The following is a 20,112-nucleotide window of genomic DNA, read 5'->3' as shown; positions in this document are numbered from 1 at the left end:
CTTGCTAGCATGGGTTGCAGTCTGAGGTGGGGGCCCTGGAGCCACCCTGAAGAGTTCTGGTTTGTGAGTCAAAGGACTCATTGATGACTTTTCTAGTCAATTCTGCCTTCTGGGAAACTATCTCCAGTAGCCCAGTGAAAGATGCATGTGTCAGGGTCACACATTGTCATGGTGACAAAATACCTGAGTGAATCCATAAGGCAGGAGGTTTGGAAGCTTTAATCCATAGCCACTTGGCCTGTTGGTTTAGGGCCTGTGGCGGCAAAGTTGGCCATGACAGGAAGCACAAGGCAGAGGAGAATGCCCATCTCCTCACGTCAAGAAGCAGAAAGAGAGACAGAAGGAGCCAGTCTCGAGATGCACCTCAGGGGCACAACTGCAGTTACCTACCTTCACCCACTGCACTCCTCTTAGAGGTTCTACGTCCCCCGGGAGCACCAGAAGCTGGAGACTAAGACTTAACACATGGGCCTTTAGGGATGTTTAAGATCCAAACCATAACTCAGTGGGAGATCAGCTGAGTGGTCATGTCAGGCATCGCAGTTAGGGGCGGTGGGTCTGAACTGAGCAAGGGGGAACAGCACCGTGAAAGCGCTGAGGTACCATTCCCAACTGCATTGCTGCTGGCTTCTTAGGGAATCCATGATGACCTCACCCACTTTGTAAGGTTTTAAGGAGAGACCAAGGGAAAATAAGGCTGCACTGAACAAGCTGAGGCCAGTCCATCCAAGGGACCTAGAGAGGCACACAAATCTCTCATCCGCTGGGCAGCCATCCTTGCAGGGCCAGGAAGATGGAGGCAGGCCTGAGAGCAGGATGCCAATGGATTCATCCATCCGGCAGCTATTTACCATGAGCCAGAGACCACAAAGCACTGGTTGGCATGCAGAATGAAATTCTAATTGACAAAAAGGGTTGCAGGTAGATTTTTAAATACAAACCGATGGCGGTCTGTGACTCTGAAGAAAGGGAGGCAGTCTCCAGCCTTCCCAGTGCCCCCAGCATCACCCAGACTGGGAATTCAGGGAAAGTTCTTTCTGGGCTGGGCGTAACAGACATGCTTTGTGTTGAGGAATCACAAACATTTAGAGAGGCAAACAGACCCTAATGAGAACGGCGAGCATCAGTAAATAAACCAGCCATTCTCCCAAGCCATCCCCAGAAACCTAATGTGTGGATCTCAGAATCCTGTTTGCGGAGCAGTTGTCAAGGGTTGGCATTCACCTGCTGTGCCCATCCCAAAGGCTCTGGAGTGGATGGGGCTGGGGAGTATGGGAGAGGTACCCTTCCCAGCTCTGAGGAACAGGCAGTCTGCCCCCAGCTGTGGAGTGAGCCATCCTGAAGCATTGGGTTCCCACAAGTTCAGCTGCCCAGTGGCCAGAAGAGGGCGGCAGCAGACCTGGGGCTGGAGCCTGGCCTTTCCATTTCTTTTAGGAATGGGAACAGGAAAAGCAGGCTGCTGTCCCGAACTGTGAGAGAAAGAGGGATGAGGAGACAGTATGCTGAAGGCACACTGAAGTGGCCCACCTGTGTAGATGCCAGTACACACACGTGTGGACATACAAAAGACAGGCAGCTGGGGTAGGCAGCTGGGGTAGGCAGCTGGGGTAGACAGCTGGGGTAGGCAGCTGGGGTAGACAACTGGGGTAGGCAGCTGGGGTAGACAACTGGGGTAGGCAGCTGGGGTAGGCAGCTGGGGTAGACAACTGGGGTAGGCAGCTGGGGCAGGCAGCTGGGGTAGACAGCTGGGGTAGGCAGCTGGGGTAGACAACTGGGGTAGGCAGCTGGGGTAGACAGCTGGAGTAGGCAGCTGGGGTAGACAACTGGGGTAGGCAGCTGGGGCAGGCAGCTGGGGTAGGCAGCTGGGGCAGGCAGCTGGGGTAGACAGCTGGGGCAGGCAGCTGGGGTAGGCAGCTGGGGCAGGCAGCTGGGGTAGACAGCTGGGGTAGGCAGCTGGGGTAGACAACTGGGGTAGGCAGCTGGGGCAGGCAGCTGGGGTAGGCAGCTGGGGCAGGCAGCTGGGGTAGACAACTGGGGCAGGCAGCTGGGGTAGGCAGCTGGGGCAGGCAGCTGGGGTAGACAACTGGGGTAGGCAGCTGCGGTAGGCAGCTGGCCTGGAATAGCTGGGAAGCCCGAGGGCTGAGGGTGCTGCGGGAAGAGATGGCTCATGGGACAGAAGAAGTGACAGCAGAGAATCAACAGAAGGAGCTAGGGACAATAAGCCTCCAAGGACCCACCTCCACTGATTCACTTCCTCTAACTAGGGCTCACCTCCCAATGCTTCTGCAAATCCCAGAACAGCACCACCATCTGGAGGGCCAAGGAGAACACTTCAGATTCAAATTATGACACCAACAAATGGCCACCCCCTGGGACAGTCCAGAGCATTTCTGGGTCCACTGTTCCTCCATCCAGCATTCTATTTAAATCTACATCCCGGTACTCACACTAGATTCAGTCCATAGGTCATTACCAGGTGAACTTTCTTTGGAGAAACTCTCCGAGGCGTTGCAAATGAATGTTGGTTATCTTGCGGTGCATGGGAGTCTCCTATGCTTGGTGCTCCAATGGTGCCCCAGCTTTGGACCCATTACTTGTCAGAAGAACATTCTTTCCACAATTTGTCTCATGGACGCAGCTAACTGAGGACTCCGCTCAGAGCCCGGGGCCTTGCCGGCGATCCATTACTGGTGTGATTTTCTAATGATCAAGTATTAAATTAACACCAGGGCTTCCCTGGCTCAGCCTGAGGCATTCACCGACCAGCTGTGGTGTCAGGGGAGGAGCGGCACCCCCAAAATTCAACCTTATGGATTTGCTGCCGATACTGCAGCCCATAGCTCAGACATCTTCAGCAGGCAGCTTCTTCTACTCAGGCAATTAAGAACGCGACCTGCTCTCTTAATGGCTGGGATTAACTCAAACTGAAGGCAACTGAAACGAAAGCAATGCTGACCTTTTCCCTCCGGTCTGATTATCTTAATTAACACTACGTGGCAAGAGTGTGAAGGCCAACATTGATTGTTCCACTCCTGTTTGTCCCCCTCAGAGCCCTAGACACAAGTTAACCAGGAAAAAATAATCAAATCTATACTCAGCAGCCTTCCAGCCTTCTCACCAGAGCCTCTTCCCCGAAGAGAAGCGAGGATTGTCTGACTTGGAGGGCATCCTTTAGAACCGCACTTCTCAAAGCCTGAGAATTGCTTGCATCAAAGGAGCCTGGGATACAGTTTTAAATGCTACTTTCAACAGCCTCTAGGCCTATGGGATCTTCTGGAGTGGCAGTAGTGAGTTTTAACTTGTTAAATTGATTTTTTTTTTTGAGGTAGAGTCTTATATTGCTCATGTTGGCCTTGAACTTGCTATGTAGCCAAGGACTTGAGTGTATATTCTCTCCCCTTCCCTCCCAAATACTGGAATTACAGGGGTGTACCATCACACCTGGCTTAGTTCTTTTTTAAAGTTGTAATAAAATATTCATTCATGGCATAAACTCTGTCATTTAAATCGTTTTGAGGCTGCATGCAGTTCAGTGGCATTAGACACATTCACCCATGTCTATCTTCAGAGCTTTCTTGTGGTCCTGAATATTGGAAATTCTGGGTCCATTGCACAATCATGCCCCATCACCTCCTCTCAGCCCCTAGTAACCTCACTATACCTTCTGTCTTTGTAAATTCATCTATTCTAGAAACCTTAGGATCGGGTACAGCTCCATGGGAGAGTGTTTGCTTAGCCTGAGCCAGAGTTTGGACTCGCACAATATTTGTTCTTCTGTGTCTCATTGCTTATACTTAATATTATAATACAGAATCCATCCATGTTGGAGCACATGCCCTAGTCTTATTCCTCTGTGGCTGGAGAGGTGACTCAGCAGGTACCGGAGTTTGGTCCCTGGAACCCATGTAAATGTAAAAGGGAAGAAGTGACTTCACAGAGGTGTTCTGTGACCTCCACGTGCACACATACAATAATAATAATAATAATAATAATAATAATAATAATAATAATAATAATAATTTTAAAAGACTTCTATTCCATGCTAAGCCTGAGTTATACTCCGTTACACCCACCCCTGTGTGTTCACCCTTACTGTGGATCTTGGCTCACTCTTGCCTTGGCTGTTTTGAGTCTGTTATTATGAACATGGCATACACATTCTTTTAGAGGTTCTGTTTTCAGTTCGTCTGTGTGATCACCCAGAGGGAGAGTGGCTAGGTCATCAGAAATCCTGTTGCATGATGATTCTATGCCCCTGATGGTTGGGGTGCAGTCAGGGCTGCAGCCAGCAGGTGATCAAACTGCCTGTGGCCAGCGTCACCTATAGAGAGCTAACAACACAAGATGCCCTTGCCTGGACATACCAGGGATGTCCAACCTTTTGACATTGCAGCATAGTGTCAATATCCTTGCAATCAAGTTGCAAAAATAACTTGAACAACAACAACAAAAATCTCATAGTGTTTTTGAAGTGTGAGTTTATAACTTTTGGTGGGTAGCATTCCTGGCTATCTTTAGCAGCATGGGACCTGTGGGCTGCATATTGGACATGCCTGCCAGATCAACTAAAATTTCTCTGATAGGACCTGGGCTCAGACCCCAGGTGACTTCAAGGTGTTGGCAAATTCAACAACTATTGATTTATGCCAGGGACTTTCAGGCTTCAGTGTCTATACAACTTTCACACCTGTTAAGCATACAGATTTCTGAGGATGCTCCCATCTGATTGCAGACTGCTCATCTTGGTCCGTTTCTAAGCAAAACATGAACGCTGAGGCTGAGGAGAGGACCCTGCTCCTCCACCCCACGCTCCCCTATCCCTGAAGGTGAGTCTTTGTGGCTGATCCCCAAGCCACACTGTTCAGCACATAGGGTGAAACTGTTTACAAAACCGGAATCTCCCACCCTCAACTGCACTGCCACCGTCTTTTCAGATATAATGCTTGTCTCAAAATGTGAACTTGTTCCTAAGAAAGTTGACAATGGGCAATGGTACTTATCTATTAGGGAAGATGGAGATTATTGATATATTAGAGAACTTGGCTGGGTTCAGTGAAAAAGCTCTTGCCTAACACGCCCAAGGCCGTGGGTTCAATCAGTAGCAACAAAACAAAAAACTCTAGTATCAGAAGTGTGTTTCATATTTTCTAAAGTGCAATTTCTTATATATACAAAGACAGAAAACCGCACTAAACTGAACTAAGCCACCCAAGAGTACATGAAATACACCCTGGTGTCTGTCTGCTCCCTCCATTCTCAGTGTATTTTGAGCCTTCAGGCATCTATAGTTGGTGCTAAATTTTCCCCCTGATATCAAGACAGCTCCCTCCTTTCCTACCAGTTCATAATAATTCATTGACTAAAACCCTCCTGGCACCCACTTCCACCAGCAAACCTCAGGTCTTTTCCAAAGTCAAGTACATGCCTATTGAAGCACTCATGGGTCTCTCGTTTATTTAACTAGCCTTACCACATAACCATTTTTATTTAATTCCTGTCCCTTTTTTGTGCTAATGATGAGTCCTTTGAGTCTTATACTCTAACCCTATTTTTACTATAAATCCTGGGAGTGGACTGTATTGGACAGTGGTTTTGGTTTTTGTTTGAAATGAGGTATGACTACGGAACCTAGCCTAACTCTTGATTCTTCGTCTCTGTCTTCCAGGCTCTAAGATTACAGGTATACACCACCACACCTAGCCAAAGCACAATGACTTAGGTTACCAGCAGTTTTGAGTGGATGTTCATCATGGGAGGGGGAAGATTACCCCATGCGTGCTAGTCCAAAACTCTACCACTATGAACAAGGAATGCATATGTTAACTATGGAAGTAATTTTATGTGTTTTCTTTCTATCATGTAGATGATGACTTATGGTTGGCCCTGGAGTTTTGGTCTGCCTCTCTTCCCTTCTTCCTCTACTCTTGGCAACCACAAGGTGGCAGATTCCTCTGATAGGATCTGAAAGGATTTCCTGAAGGGTAGGGCTCTGGAGAGAAGACAGTGGTCACAGCTCGCATGCTCCCTTGGGCTCTCCACTCATGTGCAGGACTTTGGCCCTCTCTGTGCTCAGATGCTTAGAGGGTATGGCTTCAGGTCACTCGGGTCTTCCATGGTTGGTTTCCCTCACACTCACACAAGGAAGGGCTCACTGCTCACTTCTTGTTCTTCCAGGACACTAATCTTCCTGAAGTTGGAGTCTGGGAGACCTCAGCTGCCTGGTGCTCATCTTTAGTTAGATTTGCCTTGCTGGTGTTGGGTGTGTTTATTTCCACACAGCTGAGCTTCCGGCTCTTGTTTCAGAACAAATCCATGCCAGGTCCCCTCCCAGGCTCTCAGCATTAGCCTCTCCAGACACCTCATCTCATTGCTTACCTGGCTCCCTCATCACCTGTCCTGCCAGCCACTTCAACCAGAGATCTGCTTCAGAGAGAAAAATGGAATTGTTCCATTCTTCTATACATTCTTAAAGACACAGGTCTACATGATATCTTTGTGATAGAACTTGGGCCCAAAGAGTTTTTTTAATTTTTTTTTTTAAATCTACTTGTTTAGCTGGTTGCATCTTCCTTGCTTTAATCTTTAGCTTCTCTTGTGAATTTGAAAGTGGAAATCTCTTGAGATATAAGTTATTTAGGCCCATCACTCATTGCCAGAAATTCAAGGTCTTCTAAGTTCAGTGGCCATACCTGAGGATCAACAGTGATCCCAGCAAAAGTCAGAATTGGAATGAAGAAATTTAGTTGAGATCATTCCAAGCTGGCACCCTCATGCTTGTGTCCCTGGGAGAAATTTCTCCACCCGGCTACATAAGATGTAGCCTGATATTTGGGTAAAATAACAGCGGCAAAACCATCACTAGCTCTTTCCTGCACCCTTCTTTTAGCTCAACACTGTAATTATCTCAGAGTCACTTAAAAACCCTTATTCATGCAGTTGGAGTGTCTGTTCTCTTTTCGTCTAGAACAGAAGCCAGCAAACTGTGGTCTGTGCTTGTACTGCATAGCCTAACACATTAACCATCTGGCCCTTTGCAAATAGTGTTTTCACCCCCATCTTAGAACTTGAACCATGGTGGTTGTTTCCATGTGAACTGAGGGTCCTCCATATCCCATTGAAATAGGTGGGCTCTGGGAGGCAGGTGAACTCTGAGTCTGGGCACAATGTTTAGGTTTGTGATGCTGGTGTAGGAAAAGGTCACAAAACTGTCAACAGATTTTCAAAGTACTGCAGACCTCAGCCTATGACAAAGCTGTGCATAGTGTGGGCTGTGCTGGTAGCCCAAGCTCTGCAGGGGATGGCTCAGGAAGATCCTGAGAGCTTATTGGCTGGCTGGGCAATTTAGAACAGTGAGTTCTGTGAGGAACCCTGTCTCAAGGCAGTAAGGCAGGGGGCAATAGAGGAAGACTCTTGACATCCTGTCCTGGCTTCTGCAAGCATGCACACAGGTCTGCACATCCTTACACTCATTTGCATGTACTATAGAGACAACATACACACACACACACACACACACACACACACACACACACACCAGTATGAGGAGCACTACAGTAGGTTGCTCACTCCCACGTGGTGTGACTGTGTGCAGCCGAACACAGTGGCACCCTCAGGTATGATGTTCTTCCATGATTTGTAGGCCACGGTAGACCTCACTTCCCACTGTAAGATGTGAAAAAAAAAAGGGGTACATAAAGTTTGATGTGAGTATGAGCTTTCTAACACTGTTTATTTTTCTTCCTGGGTCCCAAGCCTAGTTTGCCCATTCTTGTGTCCACTGAAGCGCGTCTTCAAATTCTTCACTCTGGGTACCACTCAAAAAGACTTATGCTCTACACTGGATTCCTTCATCAGCCTTTCAGGCTTCTACCAGCTTTTAGAATCATAGTCCTGGGGTTGCATGCCAAGTGTGATGGAGCTTCACTTAGGGTCCATTTCAGTAACTGCCTCTTGTACCATCTCTCAAGCCGACCTTCTCTTTCCTTATAGATTTTAGCCTGCCCTCTCTAGATTTGCTTTTTTAGCCAGGATTTATATTCAGTGATTACCAGAGCTGCGGGGGACTATCCGGGGCAGAAATGATGAGGGCACACTTGAAGTTGGCAGATGCAGGAGCAAGATGGCAGCTCTAGGCAGGGCAGGCAGGAATCTACAAGGAGAGAGATGGATGGCTCAAGGGATGACAAAAGAGGCAAGCATCCTTTTAAGGCACAACGCCAGTGACCTAACTTCCTCCCACTAAGCCCCACCCCCTAAAGGTTCTATTACCTCCCAGTGGTGTCATAGGGTGGCAATGAAGCCTTTAACACCTGAGCCCATGGGGAACGTTTTCACAGAACCTATCAACAGATGTTTGATAAGAGCCACTGACAGTAAGTGAGGAGACTGAGGAGCCATACACATGGAAGATGTCTTAGTTACCGTTCTGTTGCTGTGAAGAGACACCATGACCACAGCAACTCTTAGAAAGAATTTAATCGGAGCTTGCTTACAGGTCCAGAGGCCTGGTGGGGAACATGGTGGCAGGCACGGCAGGCATGGGATGGAGAAGTAGTTGAAAGCTACATTCTAAACCAGAGGCCAAAAGAAAGAGACTAACTGGGCCTGGTGTGAAATTTTGAAACCTCAAAGCCCTCACCCAGCGATCCACTTCCTTCAACATATTCCTCCTCGTCCTTCTAATCCTTTCAGAGAGTTCCATTCCCTGGTGACTAAGCAGTCAACTATGGAAGCCTATGGGACCATTATTACTCAACCCACCACAGAAGACATTAAGCTCGCTGGGGTCCTTGTTGCTTTTTTTTTCTGTTCTTACACAGCATCTATGCTTGGAACATACGGCAGACACATCTGTGAGACGCCCTTTGCTGCTGCGGCGCATGGATGGATGGTGAGCTCCCCACACTGTGCCTCAGCAGGTGGGTGTATTTCTGCTTACTGTTATACTCTTACATGGTCATGTGTATCAGGCATGCGGCAAGTGCATAGTCCGTGTCATTAAGGTGAGCAAATCTGATTCTTTATGAAGATACATAAAATGCCTAGTGCATGGATGATGATGTGCACACTGCATAGAGTCAGCTCAGGTCTTTGGGGACGGGCTAGGGTCTGGGACAAAATATAGTAGAGAAACAGATGTGTTTATTGTCTGTTCATCAGCTAAGCTTTTGGAAGTTAGGAATGGGGCTCTTTTGGATGAACAGAAGTAAAAAAAAAATACCTCTTATGATTTTCTACTTCCCTCAGCAAGTCTGGAATGAAAGCACAAACACTGAATGGGCAACAGTTTTGCTGTTGCTTCTTTGCTGGTTTTGTGGTGCTGAGGGGGAAACCTATAACCTAGCACATGCTAGCAAATGCTGTACCACTGAGCTCCCTCCCCAGCTTGGATGGAATACCTATGAAGTACTGGTGCCCCATGTGTAAAATATGCATTATTAAGTGTCTGAGAAGAAAAGAGTGAGTGTTTCTGCTCCATCAAGCAGAATCTGCCAGCACAATGTTTGAGGGAGTCAGCTGAGCAAAGGGCTCCAAGGGACTAGCCCCCCAACACATAGGCCACCCTCAAGTGCTGAGGACCCATGTGCAGAGAGCCTCAGGCTGCAATATTGTGGTTTTATTCTTCTCTTTTCCCACAGGATCATGGGAGGTCAACTTGACCTTCTCATAGGTGTGGTCTTCATAGTCAGCCCCATGCTGGGAATGCCTCCCTGTTCTTCTGACGGACGGAGAGCCTTATTTCACTTCTGTAACCTTACCGAGATCCCCTGGGTCCTCAAAACCACTGAAAGTCTCCTGCTCAGCTTCAACTCTATCAGAACGGTCAATGCCACATCATTCCCATTCCTGGAGCAGCTCCAGCTGCTGGAGCTGGGGGCCCAGAATACACCTTTGACCATTGGCCAGGAGGCCTTCAAAAACCTGCCCAATCTTAGGATCTTAGACCTGGGCCAAAGCCAGATTGAAGTCCTGGCTCTAGATGCTTTTCAGGGGCTGTCTCATCTCTTGGAACTGCGGCTGTTTTCCTGTGGGCTTTCCAGTGCTATCTTAAGAGATGGTTACTTCAGAAATCTAACGTCGTTAGCTCGCTTAGACCTATCTAGCAATCAGATTGACAGCCTTCACCTCCATCCTTCGTTTCGGGAGTTGGACTCCTTAAAAGCCATAGATTTCTCTTTCAATCAGATCTTCACTCTCTGTCAGGATGAGCTCAAGCCCCTGCATGGCAAATCTCTCTCTTTCTTTGGCTTCAAATCAACTAGCCTGTTCAGCAGAGTCTCGGTGGCTTGGGAGACGTGCCAGAGCCCGTTCAGAGGCATGTGGCTAGAAACTCTAGATCTTTCTGAGAATGGCTGGACAGTGGCCACCACAGGGAACTTCAGCAACGCCATCCAGGGAAGCCGCGTTTCCTCTTTGATTCTCACGCACCATATAATGGGTTCTGACTTTGGCTTCCAGAACATCAAAGACCCTGACCGGAGCACATTTGCTGGTCTGGCCGGGAGTTCGGTGTTACACCTGGACCTTTCACACGGCTACATCTTTTCCTTGAATCCCCGAGTGTTTGAGACACTGAGGGATTTGAAGTTTCTGAACCTTGCCTCCAACAAGATAAACAAGATCGCAGATAACGCATTTTATGGACTTGACAGCCTTCAGATTCTCAATATATCATATAATCTTTTGGGAGAACTCTATAATTCCAACTTCTATGGGCTCCCTAGAGTAGCCTACATTGACCTTCAAAGGAACCACATCGGGATCATTCAATACCAAACATTCAGATTCCTGAAAAACTTACAAACCTTGGATCTCCGTGATAATGCTCTTAAAACTATTCATTTTATTCCAAGCATAGAGACTGTCTTCCTGGGCGGCAATAAACTGGTCACTTTGCCACACACCCGCTTTACAGCCAACTTCATCGAGTTGTCTGAAAACAAGCTAGAAAGCCTGTCTGAGCTGTACTTCCTCCTGCGAGTCCCCCAGCTCCAGTTTCTCATCCTGAATAAGAATCGCCTTTCGTCCTGCAGGGCAGTTGACACCCCTTCAGAGAACCTGAGCTTGGAGCAACTTTTCCTCTCAGAAAACATGCTGCAGCTTGCCTGGGAGAACGGCCTCTGTTGGGATGTTTTTAAAGGCCTTTCCCACCTCCAAATCCTTTATCTGAATAGCAACTACCTTAACTTCCTCCCACCCAGCATATTCAGCGACTTGGTTGCATTAAGGCTGCTCAGTCTTAGTGCTAACAGGCTGACCACTCTCTCTCCTGGCAGTTTACCTGCTAATTTAGAGGTTCTTGATATATCTAGAAATCAGCTTTTCTCTCCGGATCCTGGTTTGTTTTCTTCACTTCGTGCCTTGGACATAACTCATAATGAGTTTGTCTGTGAATGTAAACTTAGCACTTTTATCATCTGGCTCAACCAAACCAACGTGACCCTGCTCGGGTCTCCTGCAGACATGTACTGCATGTACCCTGACTCGCTGCTATGGGCCCCCCTCTACAGCATTTCCACCAAGGACTGTGATGAAGAGGAAGCCTTGCTGTCCCTAAAGTTTTCCCTGTTCATCATGTGCACCGTCACTTTGACTCTGTTCCTCGTCATCACCTTCATAGTCATAAAGTTCCGGGGGATTTGTTTCCTGGGTTATAAGGCCATCCAGAAACTGGTGTTCAAGGACAAGGTCAGGAGTTCGGAACCTGGTGAGTACAGATACGATGCCTACTTTTGCTTCAGTAGCAAAGACTTTGAGTGGGCCCAGGATGCTTTGCTCAAATACCTGGATGTTCAGTACAGTTCCCAAAACAGGCTCAGGCTGTGCTTTGAAGAAAGAGACTTCATCCCGGGGGAAAACCACATCTCCAACATCCAGGCAGCCGTCTGGGGCAGCAGAAAGACAGTGTGTCTAGTGAGCAGACACTTCCTTAAGGATGGCTGGTGCCTGGAAGCCTTCCGGTACGCCCAGAACCGGTGTCTGTCTGACCTCAAGAGTGTCCTCATTGTGGTGGTGGTGGGGTCCCTGTCCCAGTATCAGCTGATGAGACACGAGGCTATTAGAGGGTTTCTACAAAAGCAGCAGTACTTGAGGTGGCCTGAGGACCTCCAGGATGTCAGCTGGTTCCTCAATAAACTCTCTGGACGCATTCTAAAGGAAGAAAAAGGCAAGAAGGGAAACAGCCCCATTCAGTTACGAACCATAACAACGATTTTCTAGCTGAAGGAGCACCTTGCAAGCGCCACAAATAACTCTCCACATTGTATGTGGACAACAGTTCGGGGGTCCATCCCAGGGGTTGTTATCTGACCATGAACACATCATCAACCTCTTGATTTCCATATCAACGGGGGTGTTGTGTCTCACTGACCTCCAGATGGAAAATAATAGGTCCAGAAAACTGCAGCCGCCTTTAACGGTTCCCGCTCGCCATTGATTTCCTTTCAGGCCCAATAACACTGTGTCCCCACCCCCACCCCGCCCTGTTGCGCGCTGCCAGCCTCTAGATGGTGAGGGCACCTTGCGAGAAGGTACAGGTGGCTTCTTGCTCTCTGTGCTGTTCAGTTCAAGGACAGGCTACTTGAGCATCCTGAGTTCTTAACGCTCTGTAGGACAAGGGCAGATGAGGCGGGTCTTTCTCTGGCCATAGGAATGAAGCCAGTGCCGAGGACAACTCTCACTCTACCTAAGTGACAAGAAGTTGGAAGGCAGCAGCCCCATCGCTGTGGCCACAATGCACTCACTCCCTGTTGTGACCCTGCTGACCCAGCTTTTGTGGATCATGACCATCTTCTACATGAGACCTCTCACCTGGTGCTCCTTTCGCAATGTAGCACCAGCCTGCCCTTTCCACTTTCTTCTCTACAACTATACAACTGTATAAGTTATACAGATGTTACTGGGCAAAGCATCCTGTGCCCAATCAATGTATCAGTTATACAACAGCTGTAAAAAAGGATGTGGCCTCCACATGCTGATTTCTTATTGAATTCTGATTCTCTGGTTTCTTAGCTGTATGACTCTGGTATGCTAGACCACGGATGGACCTCAGTGCTCTCTCCTGTAGGCTTACCAATGTCTACCTCATAAATATGTTGTGAATGGCTATTGGCAAGGAGTATCATGGCTTTTCTGACCTTTTCCATATGTGCCCTAGTGAGCATAGGAGAAGAAACATATTGAAAGGCCTCTGGAGTCTGCAGCAATTTCTTTGAATTTGTATTTTTTCAATCACACACACACAAAAAAAGGTATGTGTATATTTTGCTTTGTAATCCTCTTTATGTGTTTATTAATATAGTGATGTTTCTCTCCAAAAACATCAAGAAACTTTAAACCAAAGAGCATGTGTCATAGTACCCTGGCCTCTTGCTTAGATTTCCCCACCTCTAGGGTACTGCCAGGCCAGCTGTTGAACCATGAATACAAAGATGGGGACTCAGAAACTAAAGTGCCACTCCCATACCCTCACTGTGACAGAGACACACACATACCGGGTTCTGTGACCATTTCTTACCCATGTGTCTGAGTTTACCCTGCAGTCGGCAGAACATCTGTCCTTATGCAAACAATACATATCTCCCTCTACTTCTTTTTTCTAGAACATTCTCCGATATCTTCCCAACCATTCTACATGTTCTTTGAACTCCAGTCCATAAAGACCTCATGAATCCTTGGAACTCAAAGTCCTCCACTCTTTCTTTTTTGAAAACTCTTGGTCCGATATCAAGTATTCGTAGTGTAGGACTTACGCCTTGCTGTCCTGCTGGACTGTAAACTCCACAAGGAAAGGCCCTGTGCTCTATGCTCCACCCTCACTAATGATAGCATCACGTGTGGCTGGAGGCCACGTGGGAGTCTTCCACCTGAACATCCTGACCAAGTTTCTTTCTCCCCTAACTCCTCCCCCTATGGTAGCATGACTGCTTCTTTCCGGTGGCCTCAGATTTCTATCACTGAAATATATGCCAAAGATGTGTTTGAAATACATGACAACCCAACTGTGAACCGTTTGCTGGGACTTTTGTGTTTGTTGTTTGTTTGTTTACCTGTATATCCTGGGCCCAGGCTGGCTCCTGGTCCATAGTAAGTTCTTAATAAATACCTGAGGTACCTGGTGACACCCACTTTCTTATGTGTCAGTGTCGCTGTCTTCTGCTCTTAGATCTCAGGGAGGGGTAGGGCAGGCCTAGGCTGTGAGAGTGACAGCCACAGAGAAGACTGAAGGCAGGTAAAGGTGGAAGATCCTACAGGCACAGGGAGGCCTTGGCCTTCAATCTACTGGAGGGGACAGTCTCATCTGGAGCTGCCAAGAGTGCTGGACTTGAGGAATTGGTATGGGGAGGCAGGAAAGGAGGCCCGGGTTGTCCATGGAGAACAGGGTCTTTTGATCCTTGTTCTAAGGGAGCACAGCAAAACTGGACCCAGGTTCCCTGCCAGTGACAGTTGCAGCCCCAGCTCCTGAAGACAAATGGAGAGACTACTGGGCTGGTTTGGTCTCACCACCCTGCTGCTCACCAGCCTTGGTTCTGCGTGTGCCTGGGGCTGGCTCTGATGCTCAGGGTGTCCTGGCTGAGCCTCTCCCTGCAATGATGTAGCGGTGCACCACCTGAAGAAGGCGAGAGCAGGGAACGTGTAGGTGTGCAGCTCCGTAAGTCTTCCTCCTGCTCCTGCTCCTGCTCCTCCTTCTCTTCTTCCTCTTCCTCCTCCCCCCTTCATCCTGCTCCTCCTCCTCTTCCTCCTCCTCCTGCTCCACCTTCTCCTCTTCCTCCTTCTCTTTTTCCTCTTCCTCTTGTTCCTCCTGTTCCTCTTCCTCCTGCTCCTGCTCCTCCTCCTCCTCCTTCTTTTTTTTTTTTTTCTTTCTAGCTCTGTTTCTAAGCACACTTTCCCTGACACCCTGGACTTCCATTTCTCTTTAAAGCTCCCCTCTGTGCCATGTGGATGCCTGTCTGTCACCTGGCTGACCTCCATGCTGACCTAACTCAAATGGCATGGCTTTCCCTTTTCTTCTCCAGTCTACTCCTCCTGACATCTGCTGAGATTCACACCCAGCCCGCCCTGGGGTTTTTGTTTGTTTTGGTTTTAAAGTTAAATGCTTAACAAAATTATCCACAAGCTTAGAAAAAAGGACCCACTGCTCATCAAGAAAATTGAAGGGAAATACAAATGTGCCACAACCACATTGGTTTGGCACTGCCTACCCTCAAGAATGGCCAAAATCAAGATGGCAAATCAAAGTGGCCAAGACACAGAAAAATGGAAATTCCTTGTTTGGTGGTGAATGTGTAAACTGGCACCGTTTCAGGAAGCCAACTATCATTCCCTGCATCCGTACATGTCTCACACACACCAGAAACACGTGCCTATCCCACCAGATGATTTATCGGCATTATTTACAGTAGCCAACACAGGAAGCAACTTTCTTGTTCATTAGCCATAAACGAACAGACTGTGGTCATTGAGAACTCCACAGAAACTTCAATAATTGAAATTATCTGCAACCACAGGCACCAATCTCACAGAAATGCTGCAGTGGAGAACAATGATTATGTGTGAAGTCTTAAAAAAGACAGCATCCACCTATGGTGATAGTGTTGACCACAGTCGCCTCTGAGGCTTTTGGAGGGGACTCTGAGGTCCTGGGTAGGCTCCAGGTCTTGACCAAGTGTGTGTCCTGTGTGTTGATGCACTAGGTGAGAAGCAGGGACATTTTTGTCAGGTCTGTAGAACAGATGGGGCAAGTGCCTCATCCCCCAATCCCTTAGCTTTGGGGGGAGGCCCTTGAGTGTCAATGTCTTTCCCTGGGCTCAATCCACCAAGACAGTGATTTCTCTGGGGACTCTGAGAGATCACTAGGGCTCAAGAAGATACAGCTTTCATTGTGCATCTTTGGCGTTAATTTAATTTTTTTTCTTTCTACATTTCTTTTAGTGTGTTTCTGTGTCTGCCTGTCTGTCTCTGTCTGTCTGTCTGTCTGTCTGTCTGTCTGTCTGTCTCTCTCTCTCTCTCTCTCTCTCTCTCTCTCTCTCTCTCTCTGTGTGTGTGTGTGTGTGTGTGTCTATCTATCTGTCTGTCTGTCTGTGTGTCATGTGCACACCATGGCATATGTGGAAGACGGCTTATGGGAATTAGATCTCTTCTTCCACCATGTGAACTTCAGGGTTTGAACTCAGGTTGTCAGGTGTAGGGGCAAATCTCTTTACCCACTGAGCTATCACTGAGCGATGTCATTGGTACCTTTGATAATATTTGATGTTTAACCCTGTATGTGTATTTTGTTAATAAGTCTTTAAATAAGCAAAATAAAATGAAATCACATGAAATCAAGATGGTAACTTTTGCCTGTGAAGAAGACAGAGACTATAACAATTATCACTGTGAATTTATTTATTGTTTTTCTTGCAAGACAGAGCCTTATTTTGTAGCCCAGGCTGGGATTACACACATATGCCAGCACACTGGCTTATAATTTTCAAGTTAAACAGGCAGAGTAGAACAATTATTTCAATATGCGAACAGATCATGCAGGGCTGGCAAGGTGGCTCACCAGAGAAAAGAGCCTGACTCCTGGAAACTTACATAGAGGTGGAAGGGGATGACTGACCCCAAAAAGTTGTCCTCTGACCTCTACACAAACCTGGCACAAGTGCAAACCTATGCACACACATCAAATGAGTTCTCACGTACACAACAATAATAATTTTTAAGATTTTATATATATGTATTTTATGTGTGTATATATTGCTTTGTTTTCCTTGAGATTGAAGGAATGTTTTAATGTTTTACTTAGCAATGAAGTATTTTATTTCTCACCAGCCACAACAGCTCTCATTTACATAAAGCCTTAAAGAAATGCAGCGTTTTTATTTTACTGAAAATTCCATGGAAAGAACTCGCTAAGCCTGTTGCAGTCCTGTCAGGCAGCATGGCCTGCGCAAGTGAGACAAGGTGGCTTTATCCCTGAAACAAGGGGCCCTGGCTCAAATGGCTGGAAAGCTTGCTTCTTTTCCTAGTTCAGGCCACAGGGCTTTATTTTCCCATCTCCTCCCCAGGAAGGCCACCTCACAGAGATGCGATAAAAACCAATGACATCATGTCTCTCTGGGGCTCAGCCTCATTTCAGGAAGCAGGTGCTTTGGCAGAAAGGAGCCTGGGCCCTTTTTTTCCACTGTGATGATCTGAGTTTGCTGCTCAAAGAGTCCTCAGGGCCTAACACTCAAGGCTGCCTGCGTGGTTTTTCCAGTGACCTGTTAGTGCTCGGACTCTTGGCCTTTTCCTCAGCCGCCGCAGCTGTGTTATAAAACCAGCATCTTCTAAGCCAGCAAGCCACGTCAACCTGGAGGGATTGGCACAAGTAAGTTACCACTGGTGTGGCCCCTGAGAAGATGAGAGAAGCTTTTGGGAGAGCGAACTAGAAATCCCCATTTGTACTTGGAAGTAAGGCATCCAACCGAGAGGCCATGATGAGGCTCAGGAGCAGGTATGGGGTCTTGACTGGCAAAAGCATCCCTCTGACCTCTCCCAAGGTGCAATTTATGAAGCACGCCTTGAGGCCCTCACAGCCATTCCCTAGAGACCTTCACAGAAAGTGCAAGAGATTTGGAACTGGAGAAGCCCAGTTTTCTGAGATTGCTGCAACAGTTTGCACTCGTGCCACTTGTGTGTGGGTTCAGAGTGTTCTGCACCCTGGCCAACATTCGCTCTTAGCCTCAGCATACATGGTCTTTGTGTGTATTCCCCCAGTGCTGAACCCCTCCAGTGCTTAGTAATCATGTCTGTATCATTTTAATGAAGAGTTGCTCAAGTCTTATTCCCATTTTAATTGGTACCGTGTGACTTTTCCTAGGGAAACATAAAGAAATGTCTGGTCACATGAGATACACAGAGTGATGGTTTATGAGCCCACACCCTGAAGATGCTGGGCACTCTAAGCTGGCCAAATCCTGCCTGCTCTAGACACTCTGGCAATGGACCAACGTCCTGAGTTGGTTATAACCTCAGCAGGTTTAAGCAAAACTTCCGCCTTCTGTCAACCCTCGTGTAACTCTGAGGAGGACAGGGCCTCGGAAGCCTCTCTCCTCTCTCCAGGAACAGATATTTTTTAGCACTGTATCTTGTGAGGTCTCTTGCTAGTGGTCACAGTTGCTCTAATTCAAGACAACAGTGGCCATATCCAACCAAGGAGAAATAGCAAGACAAGAGTTGGCTTGCCTTTATACTATTTGTTTGTAGGCAAGGCATGCTTTATCTATTTGGATACAATTCTTAGCCAGATATATGGAGTATTACTATTTTCTCATGAGCTATAACTTGTCTTTTCATCTATCTTACCAACAATGTCTTTAATGCACAAGAATCCTTTTTTGTTGTTGTTTCGTTTTGAGACAGGGTTTCCCTGTGTAGCCCTGGCTGCACTGAATTCACTTTGTAAACCAGGCTGGCCTCGAACTCACAGAGATCCACCTGCCTCTGCCTCCCAAGTGTTGGGATTACAGGTGTGCACCATCGTGCTAGGCAAGAGTCCATGTTTTTGAGGTAGTCCAACGGATGCATGTGTGATTAGTATTGTGGCCTGCCTAGAAATGTTTGCCTGCCCAAAGATCATGAGAGCATCCCTCTACTTCCTTCTGGGCCCTTCCTTGTGCTTATATTCTGGTGTTTGTATTTTAAATCCATGATCTCAAGGCTACCTGGGCAGTGAGGCTCACAGTGGGGAGGAGCTTCCACAAGCTGAGACCACATCTGCAGAAGGAAAGGCTCCAGGCTAAGTGTCCTTCACCCTCTTTCTGAACAGGAGGAAACGCTCAGAAACTTGTCTGGGGCTGACAGTGATGGAGGGCTGGAGCCCTCCCCCCATGACAGCTAGGGGGGGAAGAAAGCAGTCTTTATTGGCCTCCGTCTCTTTGTCAGGCTCTATGCTGGGAAATTCACATGTCACCTCATTCAGGTCACATGACTAGATCAGGCAGAGTGGACAGGACCCCAGCCCATAGAGAAGGAGACTCGGGAGCTTGAGCAACTTCCTGTGGATGATGCACACCTGGATCTCTCTGGCACTTTGCCTGCTATGCCTCAGCCCCTTGCTGGCCCCGTTGCCTTTTCTTCTTTCCCAGCGTGCTTTCTGTCTCTTTGCTGGGATGCAGGTCCTTCCTCAGTGTTGCCGTGCTATGTCCATCCTAGAAAAGCCCCCAGGACACCCCAGATCTCAGAGGTCTGAAGACACTCCCTGCCATGCTTGACTTTCTCTCTTTCTAACTATCCAATCAGGATCCTATTGAGAAGAGCTGAGCCATGACTTTCAGGTAGTCAAACATCTTAATTAAGAGAATGGGGAATCTTACAACTGGCCTGTTTAAGACATGGGGAACAGGGCCAGGGAAGCCACACCCACTGGAGGTCTTGACCCAAGATTCGCATGAAGCTTGCCAAAATGTCAAGAGCCCCGGGGGTCTTACATGGACACAAATATTCTAACTACTGTTCCAAACAAAAGCCAAAAGCATACTTCCAACAACAAACCTAGCTTAAAAACAGACAGTCTCATCCTCCAGCCTTCAACTCCCAAATGCTGGGGTTGCAAGCACGTGCAACCATGTCTGCTCCCTGTGCAGTGCCGAGGCTTAAACAGCTGAGCCATGGTCCCAATCTTGGACCTCACTGATTTTTCTAAGATTAAAAAGCCCAAAGCAGCCCTTATTTTCCAAGGCCATTCCTGAGTGTGAAGCATCCAGCAGGGGGCACTGTGGAGACACCCTGGAGAGTGAGCCATCCACCTCAGTGTTTTCTCCCGGACTCTGCACTGCCCTCACCACCACCACCCTTGCTATGAAGGTTGTGTGAGTCCTTAGCGCCGGGAGGTCACGTGTTTGCTGGAGGGTTGCCTGGCTGGAGCGTCGGCAAAGAGCCTGCTCTTTGTCTCTTTTTCTCTATTTCATCTCTGCCTGCAGTGGTCAGCACAGCGCTGTCTGGCACCTGTGAGCAATGTCTGTTAAGGGAGGAGAGAGGGAAGGAGGGAGAGCCAGGAGGCCTGGAGCTGCAGCGGGAAGGAAGGCGGAGGCCAGAGCAATCACCAAAATCAGTTCTGAGCTAATCCTTTAGACTCTGTCCTAAGAA

The 20,112-nt window shown here is 47.8% G+C and overlaps 1 protein-coding gene across 6 annotated transcripts in view; it reads left to right on the top strand.

Annotated features, from left to right (window-relative positions):
* The window catches only part of TLR5 (toll like receptor 5), a 37,386-nt gene extending 19,640 nt beyond the window's left edge, over nucleotides 1-17,746 (top strand). For 3 of the 6 annotated variants that reach the window (XM_084752824.1, XM_084752821.1, XM_084752822.1), the window contains 2 exons: nucleotides 8,692-8,918; nucleotides 9,639-17,746. In XM_084752824.1, the coding sequence (XP_084608950.1) occupies nucleotides 8,884-8,918; nucleotides 9,639-12,219 (2,616 nt within the window). In that variant the 5' untranslated portion in view covers nucleotides 8,692-8,883 and the 3' untranslated portion in view covers nucleotides 12,220-17,746. Of the gene's footprint in view, nucleotides 1-6,502; nucleotides 8,919-9,638 lie in introns of those variants that run through there. The other 3 variants (XM_084752826.1, XM_084752825.1, XM_084752823.1) reach the window with 2 other exon arrangements.
* The last annotated feature ends 2,366 nt before the right edge of the window (nucleotides 17,747-20,112 follow it).

This window comes from Acomys minous (assembly GCF_964271855.1).
Source record: "Acomys minous genome assembly, chromosome: 1".
Lineage (NCBI taxonomy): Eukaryota > Metazoa > Chordata > Mammalia > Rodentia > Muridae > Acomys > Acomys minous.
The sequence above is the reverse complement of the archived record's forward strand: the minus strand, read 5'-3'. Positions and strand labels throughout refer to the sequence as shown.